Here is a 14466-nt window from a genome sequence, read left to right on the forward strand (position 1 = left end):
GAATCGTGACGTTATCGAAAATTGTTAGTCTTACTTAAAATTATGAATAATGATATGTGCACTCAAAATATGCACTTAAACATTACACACACCGACATGTGAGTTTAGCTTATCCAATCACATTTATCAAAATTGAGATCTACTGTTTTAAAAAGTAATGACATGTTATTGTGTGTAATGTTTGGGTGCACAAATTATTAATCTAAAATTATTAATAGTGTTGTCTATTTTTTTTTTTTTTACTCAGACACAAAGACGAACACATCTATATTAATCACTACATTAATTACATAAAATATTGTAATATTTTCCTTTCTGAGTAAATAAAATTAATTTTGAAAAAGGATGTGAATAACACTAAGGGCACAAAAAAATTACATGCTGATGTATGATTAATTTTGACCATATAATTGAAAATAATATAATCAAAATATTCGTGGCTATAGTTATGTGTGATATAATATTTTTGTGTATCCCTAATATTACTCGTAAAATTTACCAAATCCCTATCTATTATGAATGACTTTGAGCTAGCTGCCAGCAATGCAATCTTCTACAAGTAGTTAATTATAAAATCATAAAATCCAAAATGGGACATGTCATATATCGATCTATACTATATATCTATTTAGATAGAGATTGTTGAAAAAGGAAAGTACTGATGATCTAATAAAAAGTGATCAGAATTATTAGGATAAAACCAGAGAAATAAATCGACAAGAACAGTCAAATATCTATGGTGGAAATAACCACCCAAATTTAGCGATGAATCTCACAATTCAACCACATTCACACACCTTCCAACCAACCAAAACTAAAAATACCTATAATTAAAACCTTATATATAACATTATACACATACTAAATATTGCATGCATGCAAAGTAGCACGTACGGCCGCCTTCTCCAAACCTTGTCAACCTCCTCCTTTCCCATATCCTTGGGAAACGAGTGAAAGCATCGGTCGAATCGGGTCGGTGACTGCTCGGTCGACCGATTCGATTCGATTGTCGTCACCACGCACACAACCTCCGAGAAGACGGCCGGCCTGCCTGCCGAGGGAGAGAAACTAATAATATCAAACAAACATTGAGTGATTGATTGATCAACATGGCTACGTTGAATGACTCAAGTGTGTTCTGTAATAGTACGAAGCTAGATCCTGAGAGGGATTGGTGTATGAGGACCAGAGAATTGAATAGCATTGTTATGTGTTATAGGGAAACTTTTTGTGAAAGAGTAGGGCTTTGGCGAGTCGGAAGCGATAGCCATTTATCTGTGGTGACTTTCATCCTCCAATTGGTTCTCATCATGGTCGTCAATCGCCTCATCATCTTCATCTTTAGGACCCTGCGTCTACCCCGTATCACGGCCGAGATACTTGTGTGTGCGCACACGTACTCATCATCATGAATTCATTGTTCTTTTCTTGTCGTTGTTGCCATTATTTTCATTTCCTTTTTCAAAATTATCAAACACTTATATGAATACATCTATTTGTATACGCATACAATGCAGGGAGGCATACTATTGGGTTCGAGTGGAATCGCTCGCACAGCATTCGGTTACGACTACTTATTTCCTCCAAAAACAATAATGACTTTAGAGACGGTAGCCAATCTAGGCTTACTTTTTTACATGTTCTTGGTGGGGTTAGAGGTTGACATAAAACCAATCTCACAAACATCCAAAAAGGCATTAACCATTTCCATTGCTGGCTTTCTCCTTCCCTTCCCAGTTGGCTACGCCTTGCACTACATGTTAGTCGGCGACGACATTGCAGCGGGAAGAGACGCAGCCATGTTCGGCCCTGTCTTTTGGGGTCTTGCTCTTTCCACTACAAACTTCTCGGACCTTGCCATGATCCTTGAAGACCTCAAGCTCCTCCACACGGAGATCGGGCGCACAGCTTTGTCAGCCAGTGTCGTAACAGATGGCATTGCTTGGGTATTACTCGTCGTCGTCGTGTCCACCATCAAGGACATGCACGTCTACACAGTCGTACTCGGCTCTGCGTTTGTGATATTTAGCCTGCTGGCCTTGCGGCCAGCCATCTCTTGGTTTATCCAGCGGCACGCCAGAGCTCAGTACGAAGATTCTCATATTTGCTTTGTCCTCACCGGAGTGGTGGCGTGCGGGTACATCACCGACGCATGTGGTTGCCACTCTATTCTTGGGGGTTTCATGTTGGGACTGATCATCCCCAAAGGGGAACTGAAGCGGGTGTTGATGGAGAAAGTGGAGGATTTCATTTCAGGGATTCTATTGCCTCTCTTCTTTTTGATTACTGGGCTTAGAACCAATCGTCAAGACATCTTACATGGCCAACTTCCGGTAATCACCATTATTGGTGTCATTGTTTTGGCTTTTGTGGTTAAAATCATAAGCACTTTTGTTGCTGCTGTGTTCTTCAACAAGATGACCCCTCGGGATGGTTTGACTCTCGGATTGCTCATGAACACCAAAGGCTTGCTAGCTTTAATTGTCATCAACTCCGCCCGAAATGAAAAGGTATAACGTAATGTTTTCTTGATCTTTTCTCTCCACGCATTTTTTTTTCTAATGGAACATTTTCTAATTTTCATCATAGATCCTGGACAACCGAACATTTACTATAATCATTGCCACGCTCTGGTTGATGACAGTCGGTGTTGTTCCCATTGTAACACTCACTCACAGATGCTTTAGACATTCCGAAAAGTTCTCTCACAAGTCCTTGATTAGCTTACAACCAGACTCGGAGCTTCGAGTTCTAACATGCTTCCACTCCTCTCATGAGGTCACCGGCATCATCAAACTTCTTGACGCCTCCAACCCCACAAAACAATCTCCGCTACTCGTTTTTGCCATCCATCTCATCGAGAACAGCGGTCGTGCCGCCACTATGCTTATTGTCCATGATGCTTGCAGGATTAACGTGGGAGGAGACGACAAGGATAATGAGTTATTAGACTCGTCACAACATGTGGCGGCCGCAGCCTTCGATGGCTTTAAGAACGGGAAAGAAGGCGTCAAGGTTCAACCGCTCACTACTGTCTCAGCCTACGCCACCATGCACGAGGACATCTGCAACCTTGCCGAAGAGAACCACACCAGCATCATAATTCTCCCGTTTCAGCTCAACGCAACGAATTCCGGGTTAGGAGCTAGTCCTCGAAGTTTTAATAGTCATCATCTCCGAAGCATGAACAAGAAAGTGATGGAAAAATCGCCATGCTCGGTGGCTGTACTTGTGGACCGTGGCCACAGACTGCCACCAGCGTCTGACGCCACTTCCAGCAGCCAGGTTGGCCACCATTTCATGGTGCTTTTCATTGGCGGACCAGACGATCGTGAGGCCTTGGCTTACGCCGAGAGGATGTCAGGGAGCCGAATTGTTGCACTAACAGTAATGCGCTTCATTGCTGCTGATTACTTCAACAGCGGCGATGACGACATGGAAGAGAAAGAGAAATCACTGGACGACCAGTACTTTGAAGGGTTCCTCCAAAAGACAAGTGACAACCCACTTGTGAATGTAGGAGAAGCGGTTGTGAACAGTGTGGAGGAGGTTGTGAAAGCTCTTGGAACCATGGAAGAAGAGTACGACCTCGTCATAGTTGGAAAAGGGAGAAGATCATCGGCTGGGCAATCGGCTTCCAAGATGTTGGAGGGAACAGAATGGAGCGACTATCCAGAGTTAGGCCTCTTGGGAGACGCCTTGGTGTGCTCGACTATCGCCGCCAGAGCCTGGATTCTTATAGTTCAGCAAGGCGGCTCCGGTGGCAGCGATATTTGTTGGCAAGAGCAAGAAATGGATAATGACAGTGGTATATTGGAAGAAGAATTAGGCCATATGGCATGGCAACCTTTCAGAGTTGAATCTCCTGACTTAGCACCATTTGTGTCTCGTTCGAGTAGTTGCCGTTGACAATCATCATGAATACGACATGTAATATTTTTGTGTAAATTGTGTCGTTAATAAATTAGTGTTTGGAAGATTGTTCATACGTTTCACCCCTAACGGAAGACAAAAATGCACATATCTATAGTTTCCAAATTTTGGTTCAAATTTTTAAAATTGATAATTTCATCCATATATAATGTAGCTATAGAGTCCAGACACAGACCGTGGAGCATGGATAAATGAACTTTAATGAACCAAATAGTCAATGTACCCAACAAGGAAATGATCCAAATACATATTGCGTATGAATGAGAAATTCCCATTTAATTAGCCAAGTGGTAAGACTACCAACTAATTGTTATTTGACCAAATTGACATTTTTTTAGCTTTTTAATTGAAGACATGATGTGGTGTAGATTTGCTATGTGGCTCTCACTTATTGGGTCATCACTTTCATCTTTCTTGTTATTGACGACAATGATCGAAACATAATAAATTGATGGTAATCTTACCTAACATAACTTTTCATATTACTCCAAATATGAGACGTCTATGTAATGTTTATTCATAAAAAAGTGTGTTGGAGACTGAGAAAGACTGAATTCTCCAAAATAATTTTCATGATTTCCCATAATTTGTTATGATTTTTAACAAATTCATCTACTTTGCATATCTTTCAGCCAAAAAAAACACCTTAGATGGCTGTTAGCCTTAGGAGAGGTGTACCTTAGATGGCTGTTAGGCTTAGGAGAGGTGTAGGAAGCTAAAATGCATGGCTAGAGAGATTGTGATTATGAGACAATTTTCTTCTGAAAACCAGACTATACATACACAAAATTTGAGTTCCTATTGACATAACCAAGATGGAGTAATTATGAGAAACTAACCGCACTGCCATATTCTCTGTGCAACAAACAATTTAAGGATATGTTATACAGGCCAGCAGTTTTGAGCAGATCTGCCTTAGCTCCATTGAAGGATCTGTCAAAGAAATACTAGACAGTACCGACCTCGCTTCAACTAGTCCACCTGATATGCTCTCCAAAATCTCATCATCACTACCCATAAGAGATGCCATTAGCTTAGCTCCAGCCATCTTTTCCTGATGAACAACACATTAATCCATCAACACTTAAATTCATAAAATCTGACATTTCCAAAGCCAAACTACTCGCTACAGAATATCAAATTCTAAGAATAAATGAGCACGTGAGTTATAAGGAAAGCAAACAAAAGAAGGAAAAAATTGTTTCTTTCTCATACTATAAGCTGTCAAATGCAAGATGAGAATCAGGTTACGTTTATACATCATATCAGAAGTTTGAATGGTAGATAAGCTTCAGTACCTTCTCTGAACCCTTTTTAAGAGCTTTCACAGACAGTTTTAGAAGATCACATGCGTAAGGACTAACAACAGACTTCAGATGATACACAGATGAAAAGAGAACTTGGATGCATGCCGCTCTGATATCTGACTCTGTTATTGCCTGCATCATTTCACCATTCATTTTAAGAACCAAGGACAGAAAGTGACTTCAAAAAACACACTACAAAGAACTTGAGGCAATAAGAATGCACTATTTTCCAAACTTGATATAATCAAAATACCTCAACAGATCGAATGAGAAAAGGAAGAGTTTGTTTAGCAAATGGCTTTTTGCCAGAGTCTGAAATTTTTTGACAAGCACTGATGAGAGCATTGGCCATGCACAGACGAAAAGGGAGAGGAACTGGTGCCCCAAATGTGCATATCTCCCCACCCAAATGGGGGGTTGAAACAGGTTCATTCTTAATAGACGTAAGTTGATTGATCACGTAAGGGAGGACAGAGTTTCTGGACGCAGGTTCCCCTGAAATTTTGGTTTGTATAGGTCAGTCATTGCTATGTTACTTAAACTCAACCATGCATATCCTGGGGATTAGTTACCAACCAGAATCAATTTTCCACCCACCAATAAGATTTTTTTCTTTGTTGGAGTCCTTATGTAATGATTCCAAAGCTTGTAGGTCAGCACATATCATTAGCGCAAGACAATCAATGCACCCATGTTGAGCTTTCAAAACTGAGGAGAAAACAATCCACACCACTTAGAAATTAATAATAAGATGTTAGCAAGTAGGTTCCAATTTTTCACATACCGTCATCCCCATCTAGAGAAGACCATAATAGGACCTTCTCCAGCGATTTTCTGATGTCAAACATGGCAGGCTGAGAAAGTGAATCTTTACCTCTGACCTTTGGACCATAAAGGGTGCAGCAAAATGTGAAGTGAGTAGTTATAATTTGAAACAGTTAGGGAATGAAAAAGTACAAAGCAGGAGCTCATGTCAGTCTAGAAAGTGACTGATAAAAGAGGTAATTACCACAAGGGATGTGCAAAGGGAAAACAAACAAGCTTTCATCTTTAGTAAATCTCGAGAACTTGCAGCATGTTCTAGCTGAGAGGAAATGATCGGTATGAGCACCTAGAAAATTAAATGGAATGTAAGATTAAACTGGTCGATATATAATAAACAGTCGATAAATCATGCACTCATAAAGATCTTCAAAAAAAAAAAAAACCTATGTGAAACTTTAGAGGATCTTAAAGCACTACTTAAGCTTCATGCAAAAACATACATTCATTTACTGTAATCTGGGCATGTTTAATATATATTCATTAACACCCACACTCTGTAGGAATCTCAATCTAAAAAATGAACCTCCAAATTAAGCTTCTTAAGGTGAATTCCATATGCACCTTTTTTCTTAGCACCCCTTCCTCTTTTTCTTTTAAAAAAAAAGCTGAGGTTGATTCAAGGATTTAGGAGTTTCGAATGGGCTACTAGGGAAAAAATAACAAAAACTCAAGATAATAAATGTTCTCATGAATGACACTATTCTCGCTGAAATTGGCAGGGATAATTAGTAGCAAATAAAATTATATACTTGAGGATGAATTCTCCCACAGAGCTCAGCAGCCAGTTTCCGCACGTCTTCAAATTCAAACTTGTAAAATGCCCTGAAATTTTAAAAAATAAATTATCATAATGCCCATTTCAACTTTGAAGTCTAGTGATGCTTCAGCAAAAATCAACCTTTTGAAAAGGAGGCTAACAACACACTCATCACCGAAGATCTTGAAGTCTCTGTCGTCTAAAATTACAGGAGAAAAACAGCCATCTCAGACAGGGAAAGAGAGTCAGTCAAAGATCTTCAACAAGAATGCAGCAATCATATCATATAAAAAAGTAAAATACTTCTAAAGCTGGACAATGAAAGTGGATTTGTAGTAATTATGAATAGAAGAGATATCACAAGATGTATGAAGGGTAAAACAAATAGTAGCTTGATGAATAACCTTGATTGATAAATTCGCCATACATGATTGATGACTTTAGGTCATTAAAGACACTTAATGGAAGCATCCTGATGATAAGTAACGGACAAAGGTGGTCAAAAAGCAATTTCTCCACATTTTCAGAGTCATCACTTGTTTGATTTCTATTCTCCCATCTGGAAAAGCTGCTCTCATCCATACTGAAAAAAGAAGCGTGGATGAGTAACAACAAAACACTACCATAAAAGTTTGATATAATTAATAATATCTCAAGCTCCACCTGGCCTGCAATTGTACTACAGCATAGCATATAATGAAGTTCAATCACTATATCTGATACAATTATGATTATAGATATGTAACATAAAAGACTTACTCAATCTGTCCTTTTGTATGCAACAAAACGTGATCGAGAATTATATTAGCAACTTCCACCAGGTGTCCACTTATATAACTCAAAAACCTAACAATAGTTGCATTTGAAGGCTGTGCAAACATCTTGTCAATCAATGGTCCAATCAAGATGTTCCAGTTTTCAACCTACAATGTTTAGATAACACCAAGTGTTCAAGGAAAAAAAGAACTTGTTTTTTGCTCAACAGAATTAACAAAAGATTCTAAAAACAATATTGAACCATCAAAATTTTAAACTTCCACCATAAAGAAGAAATCTTCCAAACCAAATACTCCAAAGAATACACATAAAATAATATATATGGGTAAAAACTTCAAAAACTAGCATTCCAGAGTTTTCAAGAGAATGAGGATTTTTATTTTAATCAAACAAATGAATAAAAATAAAATAAATCATAGAATTATTATAAAATCACTTCTAAAACCCTAAAAAAGCTTTGAAAGGTGGGAAAGCGGGTCCTTATTGAGCCCCAAACTTCACGAGATCATCAATTCATGAGCATGATCACTCAATTTCAGTAACTGCTTCCAAAAACAAAAACAAAAAATAGCAAGATATTACAAAGTAGTCTTACACTCCTAGACCACTCTGGGATCAATTTGAGCACTTGATCAGTCTCCAATTTTGATCCTGTAAAGAGTAAGAAGAAGAAGAGCTTGAAATTGTATTCTGCGAATAATGGAACTAACAATAAGAATAGTTGAGAATCACTTCTTACTGCTCTAAATAGAAACCAAAATGGAGAGAAAAAATTACAGTTGCGATACAGTTAAAAGTTCAATAACTTTCCAGTCCTTCTCAAGTTTACAATAATCAAACCTAGAAAGTAATTAGAAAGTATGGGAAACACACCATCTATTTGAAGAGTAATATTTAATAAAATTATTGAATAGCAGCCATTCTTGCTATTTTTGGGTTGTATGACTAGAAAGAAATAGCAGAATATTTGAAGATAAAGAGGTTGCAGTGGAAGGGCTGTGAATAATACGAAGATTAAGTGATCTCGAAGTAAAAAATGAGAAGCCTATCAAGATGTTCTATGACAACCAAGCTACCATAAGCATTGCAAAGAATGTCGTGCATCATAGCAAGGCAAAACACATTGAGAAAGACTAAAACTTAATCTCAAAGAAAATTGAGAATGCAATCGTGCAGCCTGTTTACATTCCTATGAATTCTTAAACAACAGATATACTCACTAAAGCTCTACCATAAACTAACTTTGAAGAACTAAACAAAAAGTTGTGTGTCTACAACTACAACATCTACAACCCAGCTTGAAGAGTGCTGAATTCTTATTTAAAGTTAGTTCTGATTTTTAGGCATTGTGTTTAATGTATTAGAGATTGTGTTTAATTTAATATAAATAAGGAAATCTAGTATTATATCACCAGATTTCTTTGTTTAATTTTTGTACCGAGTTAGTGGAGAAATTTACTCCATTTGCTGTTTGTTTCAAATCATTTAGCTGGTCATATCTGCCAACACCTATAAAGTGTTCTGCATCTCTCATTTCATAACAAGAAAGCTTTTCATTCTCTAAAACTTCAATATCAAAGCAGAGATGATGAGTTGAAATGATGAGTAGGCAAAAAGAAGAGAGAAAATAGCAGGATCTAGTAAGTTGAAACACCAAAATAGTAAAGAACTACCTTCCCCTTCTCCTTCACTTCCCTGAAAATTAGGGCCTTGATTAATATTTCTGCATGAAGTGATGAAACAATATGAATCAATCAGCATCTTGATATCACATGATAGGTCCATAAAAACGACTTTGAATTGAATTTGACAATTGGAAGAAGAAAATGGAAAATACCCCAGACAGTCAAGCAGCATGCATATAACTTCTGCAGACTTATTATGATATTTGAGCAACCGTAGAAGGGCATCAGATGCACATGATTGCACTCTTTCATCCGGTGAATGAACAAGACTAACTAATGAAGGCAAAATCATCGAAGGATCTGAAAGAAGAAAATGAGATACAAAATGGAACAGAAAACATGAACTTAAGAAATTGAAATAGATCCAAATAAAATGGAAGGAGGTTGATTGAAACTTTTATTTGTTCTCTTCCCCTGTTGTGTGATTACAGGACAGGTTGTTTCTACTAGTTGCCTACTTATATAAACTGTAAAACTAACCAATCATTGGAAGCAAATTGGATGCTTGTTGACGAATGGAAATTTCTTCATCTTCTAGACGCTCAAGCAAGTGCTCTGCTATATCTTTCCTGCAACAGTCATATCGGGGTAAATATCTACGCGAACAACCTGAAAGTATCATATTTATTAAGTGTAAAACTAGCTAGTAGACCACAGTCATACCATGATGATGAAGCAAGTTCAGTGGCTTTATCTGATGAAATGTGAATAAGTTCTGATATAACCTCAATTGCATTCTTCCTCTGCTCAACAATTTCAGAAGCAAGGCGTTGCAGAACTTCTTGAAGGCACTGTGTGTCTTTGCTCCTGGTCAAACATCACAAACTAAGTTCAATAACACACAAAGACTGCTAAATATACTGTGTTCAAGAAGTAGGAATGAAAACAAATTTTTTTTACATCAAACAGTATTCTGCCATGAGCATAACTACAGCCCTAGCTGTGCCATCTTGCTCATCTAGAAGATTAATCAGCATGGGGAGCACCACATCAGTCTCCCTGTTATCAGTATGACTATTTCCTGGCAAAGAATGTGGCTTGAAAATGATTGCCTTCAGTATGCAGACAACGCCCTCTATCACATCTTCATCAGCACAATGGAGCTTTGAAATGGGAAAAAGTGATGTGAGAACTCCTCAATAAAGGTTCTATCCAATAACTTAGTATCCTATTTAGCGACAAACGAATTACTAGAATTTAGTTGCAATAATTTATTTTCTGCCTCTTTCAAAGCATGAATATCAAATATACCCAATCACACTATCTCAGTTGTCAAAAGGAATATGGCAATCATCTAAAAATCACTTTCACGTAGCCACAAGATAAAATCAATATCCTATGGACAATCATTTGATATTATATAAGAAAGGAGCTTATTTTATCAAACAACCCAACCGACACACAACAGTTATGAAGGGTTCGCCTAAACACATCAAACAAACTTAACAAAACAAAAAGCTAATAGCTAAAATCTCTTTAGAACTAATTGGCTCTATCACTGCACCAGCAAAAGTTACAGCAATTACAACAGAAAGTCCCATTCTTTCAATAACTCGGAAAAAGAAAAAAAAAATTAAACTCTTTCACACTTTTAAGATGAGCAGCAATCCATAGTTTTATCCTCTCCCATATGCATTCAACCCACTTCTCCTTTCTTGAAAGATTCTATCATTTATTTCCAACCACACAGCCAACATAGCTGCATCCACAGAAATGATCTGCGTCCACAAAACTTTTCTTACAACATATGTACCTTTGGTACAATAAATAGCTATTTTGACTTTCTTGTCTAGAAAACAATTGGAATAGATGAATACATGATCAAAACCACAACTACCTGTGGTAAAATAGCATGTGCTATACGCATTCCATTTTCCGAAACCACGCTTTCCAATTTTTTCCTGTCAAATCGCCCCAGCAAAAGGCATAGACAACTCAAAAAGAATTTTCTGGTCTCGGTACCGCTGTCCTTGATCTCAGAATGACCTCCCGCATGATTCTTTGTATAAAACTGCACATGTATATATACACAAGAATAGTAAGAATTTTGTGTGTGAAAAAATATTGTTATCACCTTAATAAATAATCTGTTCTAAAGATGCCAAATGAAAAGGGAAGGATTACAAAACTAGAATTTGGTGTTTGAATAAACTCAATTAAAGAATGATATTCAACATCAGCAATAGCTTTATCTAACCTGGAGGCCCGATAAGTACTGTTCCAATAATTCCTTGTATTGATGAGACATTTTGTGATCTTCCAAGCGCAGTAGTTTGCTGTAATGCTTCCAGCAGGAAGATAGCAACAATACTCCTGTCTTCATGAATCCTGACTTTGATGTTGCAAACAAGCAAATCACAATGCATTGACAATTAGACAACATAAGATGTAATAGAGTACGGGGATGTCTTGTTTAGAGAACCTGCACCAACCTGAAGATGATCAGAGCGACCTTTTATCTCTTGCAGCCACTTAAGCACTTGTTCCAATCCTTTTACATGTAAGGGTCGACTTTTTTGGCTCCACTGCAGTTTGTAGTAAAATGAACCTTATACCAAAATAATAAAGAAAAATCTTGAAGGAAAATGTAGTTTCTAGAATCATTATGATTCATGAGAAACACCATAATTGTTGGTTTAGAACAAAGGACAGCATGTATTAAATGTAAAAACATTCAGACTATAGCTTGTCTAATTTTTTAACTGTCAATCTAAAAAAACAGAAACTTACAGCAAGTAGTTTCTGCACCAGACGAAGAATTTCCTCCAAATGATCCCAAAGTAAATGTTCCATTTCTTTGTTTGACGTTTCTGATGATTTATGAGTATTGATTGCTTTCTTACCACCACCAGTAGATAGTAGCTCAACCCGTTGACTTGGTGAACTAGCATTGGATGATTTCTGCCTGTTGCTTGGAACTGTGATAACTTTTGTTATATATTCAGTTAGAACCAGAAGACAATCAGCAGCAGACACTGCAAGGCGAGATGGCAGCTCAAACCCATCCTGTAAAGCACTACCAAAACAAGCAAATGAAAGATGAGAAAAACAGGACTGAGGAAAATAAAGAAGCAGATGATTGCAATAAAGCAACTATTACAAAATGAAGATGTATTTTAACTTGGTGGATGATCCTAGTAAGAAGCTTATACCTTCCTTTAGATATAATATGTAAGATATGTGAAAAACATGAGGAAAGTATCTTCAACAACTCAATATGCCTCTCCCTTATTCCTGTCATTAGAGATTGAGGAAGAAGATAATAAAATCGGGGGAGGATAAATCTATCAAAATACAAAAGACTAAAACTTGAAGCTTAAAAAAGTTAACTATAACTTTCCATAATCATAAACATACATTAGAACAACTCCCTCCAATATTATTAACTACAAAACTAAGATAATACGGTTTTACTGCCATTAAAGAACAAATTGGAATACCCAAATGGATATAAATCATATTAAGAAAAGGAAATGTATTACCATTCATAGGGTACTGATCAGTAGCACTTTCATAATCCACAAGTCCACGCACCAGGGTACACCACCCAAATGCTATAAAATGGTCATCTTTAGTGGCAATAATCTCAGCAAGATTCCTAGCCATTGCTTGGAAAATAAATTCATCTTGGAACAGCCAGTTAAGAAGTATCATAGATTGGCCTCCATGAGAATGCTTCACGTTCTTGGACCTAAGTGACTGTTGTTGTTTTTCAATATGAGCCATATAAACGACAGTTAGGAGCAAACCAAACACAATGCAATTTGGTTCAATTTGAATTAGAGAAACAAAATTAATAATAAAAGTCAATTTGCTAAAGTACATTTTCAAGCATGGGAATGAGAAAATCATCCAAAGACTCATCCTTTTCAGCAGCATCTTTAACATACTTGTGTAGAAACCAGAGGGACTCATCCAACGATCCTGTAAACAATGTCAAAAATAAAAACAATGAAATAAAAATAAAAACTTGGGAAGCCATAATAATAAATTCAAAAAACAGGGATATTCTCAGATTCTGAAACTGAAAGAAATACAAACCAGAAGAAGGGTTGGCCCGGGGGTTGGAGGAAAGGCGGGAAACGGCGTCGTTGAGCTTTCTGGGTCGAGCAGTCAGCAGAGTGTTGATCACTCTCCCAAGGGTCACCGAAACCATTGTTAAAGCGTCTGCGTTCGATTTCCATAAGAAACTTTCTCCTTCTTCCATTGAACCACTCCTTAGGGCTCTACAAAATTGGGTTTCCACGGTCAGTGCTACTCTGAAGCTGTCTCGAAGAAGGGAAGCAAGTAGTTTTTCGTTCTTTTCCTTCACCCTTTGAATTTTCTTGAACTTTATACATACTTGGGAGAAGTTTATGTAGCTATAACACCTCTTCTATCTATAGAATTACAATAACACCCTCCAAAATTTACAATATTGGACTACTTTTTTTTCTTTTTACATTTTGTGACACTTAATCTCCATTCTTTACTTTTGGTAGCTAAACCTCTCCAACATACATCAAGACACTTGCTCATCTCTAATTCGCCCGCATTATAATTTATTAATTATTTTAAATTAAAAAGTAACTAAATTAATTAAAATAAAAAAATCATTTTGTTCAGGGTGCTTTTGTTCATAATTGTTTTTTGGCTCATAATATATATATTTTTCAGGATCTTATTAAAGGTTACAATTGTAGGAATATTTTCCTTCGTTGTGTGATGAAGATTGATTTGAGTAAAGCTTATGATACTATTGATTGGCTGTTCTTAGAGGACCTTTTGAAAGTGTTATGTTTTCCAAGTAGATTTATTCACTAGATTATGGTTTGTCTGAGAGGTGCTACCTACTTGCTTATGATGTATGGGAGGATTCAAGGGAAGTTCATTGGGTGGAAAGGGCTTAGACAAGGGGGTCCTATATCTCCCTTATTGTTTGTTCTTGTTATGGAATATCTTACCAGACTCCTCATTCAAGCTTCGCATCATAAGGATTTCAAATTTCATCCCATGTGTAAAAATCTGAAATTGGTTAGTCTCTGTTTTGCTGATGATCTTGTGCTGTTCTGTAAAGGGAATATTCGCTCAGTCCAAATTCTACAGGACGGGTTCTCTCAGTTTAGTCATGCTTCGGGCTTATCTGCGAATTTGGCCAAATCTCATGTTTATTTTGGTGGTCTGAAATCTGAAGATAAGAAGA

General features: G+C 37.1%; 2 protein-coding genes across 4 annotated transcripts; one reads left to right on the top strand and one right to left on the bottom strand.

Moving 5' to 3' along the window:
- The first annotated feature begins 1464 nt into the window (after nucleotides 1–1464).
- On the top strand, nucleotides 1465–3909 carry LOC133833062 (cation/H(+) antiporter 15-like). The gene is made up of 2 exons (XM_062263320.1): nucleotides 1465–2510; nucleotides 2590–3909. The coding sequence occupies exons 1-2, from the start codon at nucleotides 1512–1514 to the stop codon at nucleotides 3907–3909; spliced, it is 2319 nt and encodes a 772-aa protein (XP_062119304.1). The 5' UTR covers nucleotides 1465–1511.
- Nucleotides 3910–4645: 736 nt separating this feature from the next.
- LOC133831397 (uncharacterized) lies at nucleotides 4646–13603 on the bottom strand. 3 transcript variants are annotated; one of them, XM_062261669.1, is made up of 24 exons: nucleotides 13326–13603; nucleotides 13108–13208; nucleotides 12767–12983; nucleotides 12437–12518; nucleotides 12015–12300; nucleotides 11717–11809; nucleotides 11482–11616; nucleotides 11122–11295; nucleotides 10185–10387; nucleotides 9948–10091; nucleotides 9765–9853; nucleotides 9437–9584; nucleotides 9273–9322; nucleotides 8195–8250; nucleotides 7582–7745; nucleotides 7227–7405; nucleotides 6964–7021; nucleotides 6815–6887; nucleotides 6250–6351; nucleotides 6025–6121; nucleotides 5817–5948; nucleotides 5494–5735; nucleotides 5232–5372; nucleotides 4646–4987 (listed from the first exon to the last, which is right to left on the bottom strand). In XM_062261669.1, the coding sequence occupies exons 1-24, from the start codon at nucleotides 13489–13491 to the stop codon at nucleotides 4805–4807; spliced, it is 3315 nt and encodes a 1104-aa protein (XP_062117653.1). In that variant the 5' UTR covers nucleotides 13492–13603; the 3' UTR covers nucleotides 4646–4804. The 3 variants fall into 3 exon arrangements, with proteins under 3 accessions (XP_062117653.1, XP_062117654.1, XP_062117652.1); XM_062261670.1 differs by having other exon boundaries at nucleotides 5838–5948; nucleotides 11482–11612; nucleotides 11707–11809; XM_062261668.1 differs by having other exon boundaries at nucleotides 11482–11612; nucleotides 11707–11809.
- Between the last annotated feature and the right edge of the window lie 863 nt (nucleotides 13604–14466).

This window comes from Humulus lupulus, chromosome 4 (assembly GCF_963169125.1).
Source record: "Humulus lupulus chromosome 4, drHumLupu1.1, whole genome shotgun sequence".
In the NCBI taxonomy this organism is placed as follows: Eukaryota; Viridiplantae; Streptophyta; class Magnoliopsida; order Rosales; family Cannabaceae; genus Humulus; species Humulus lupulus.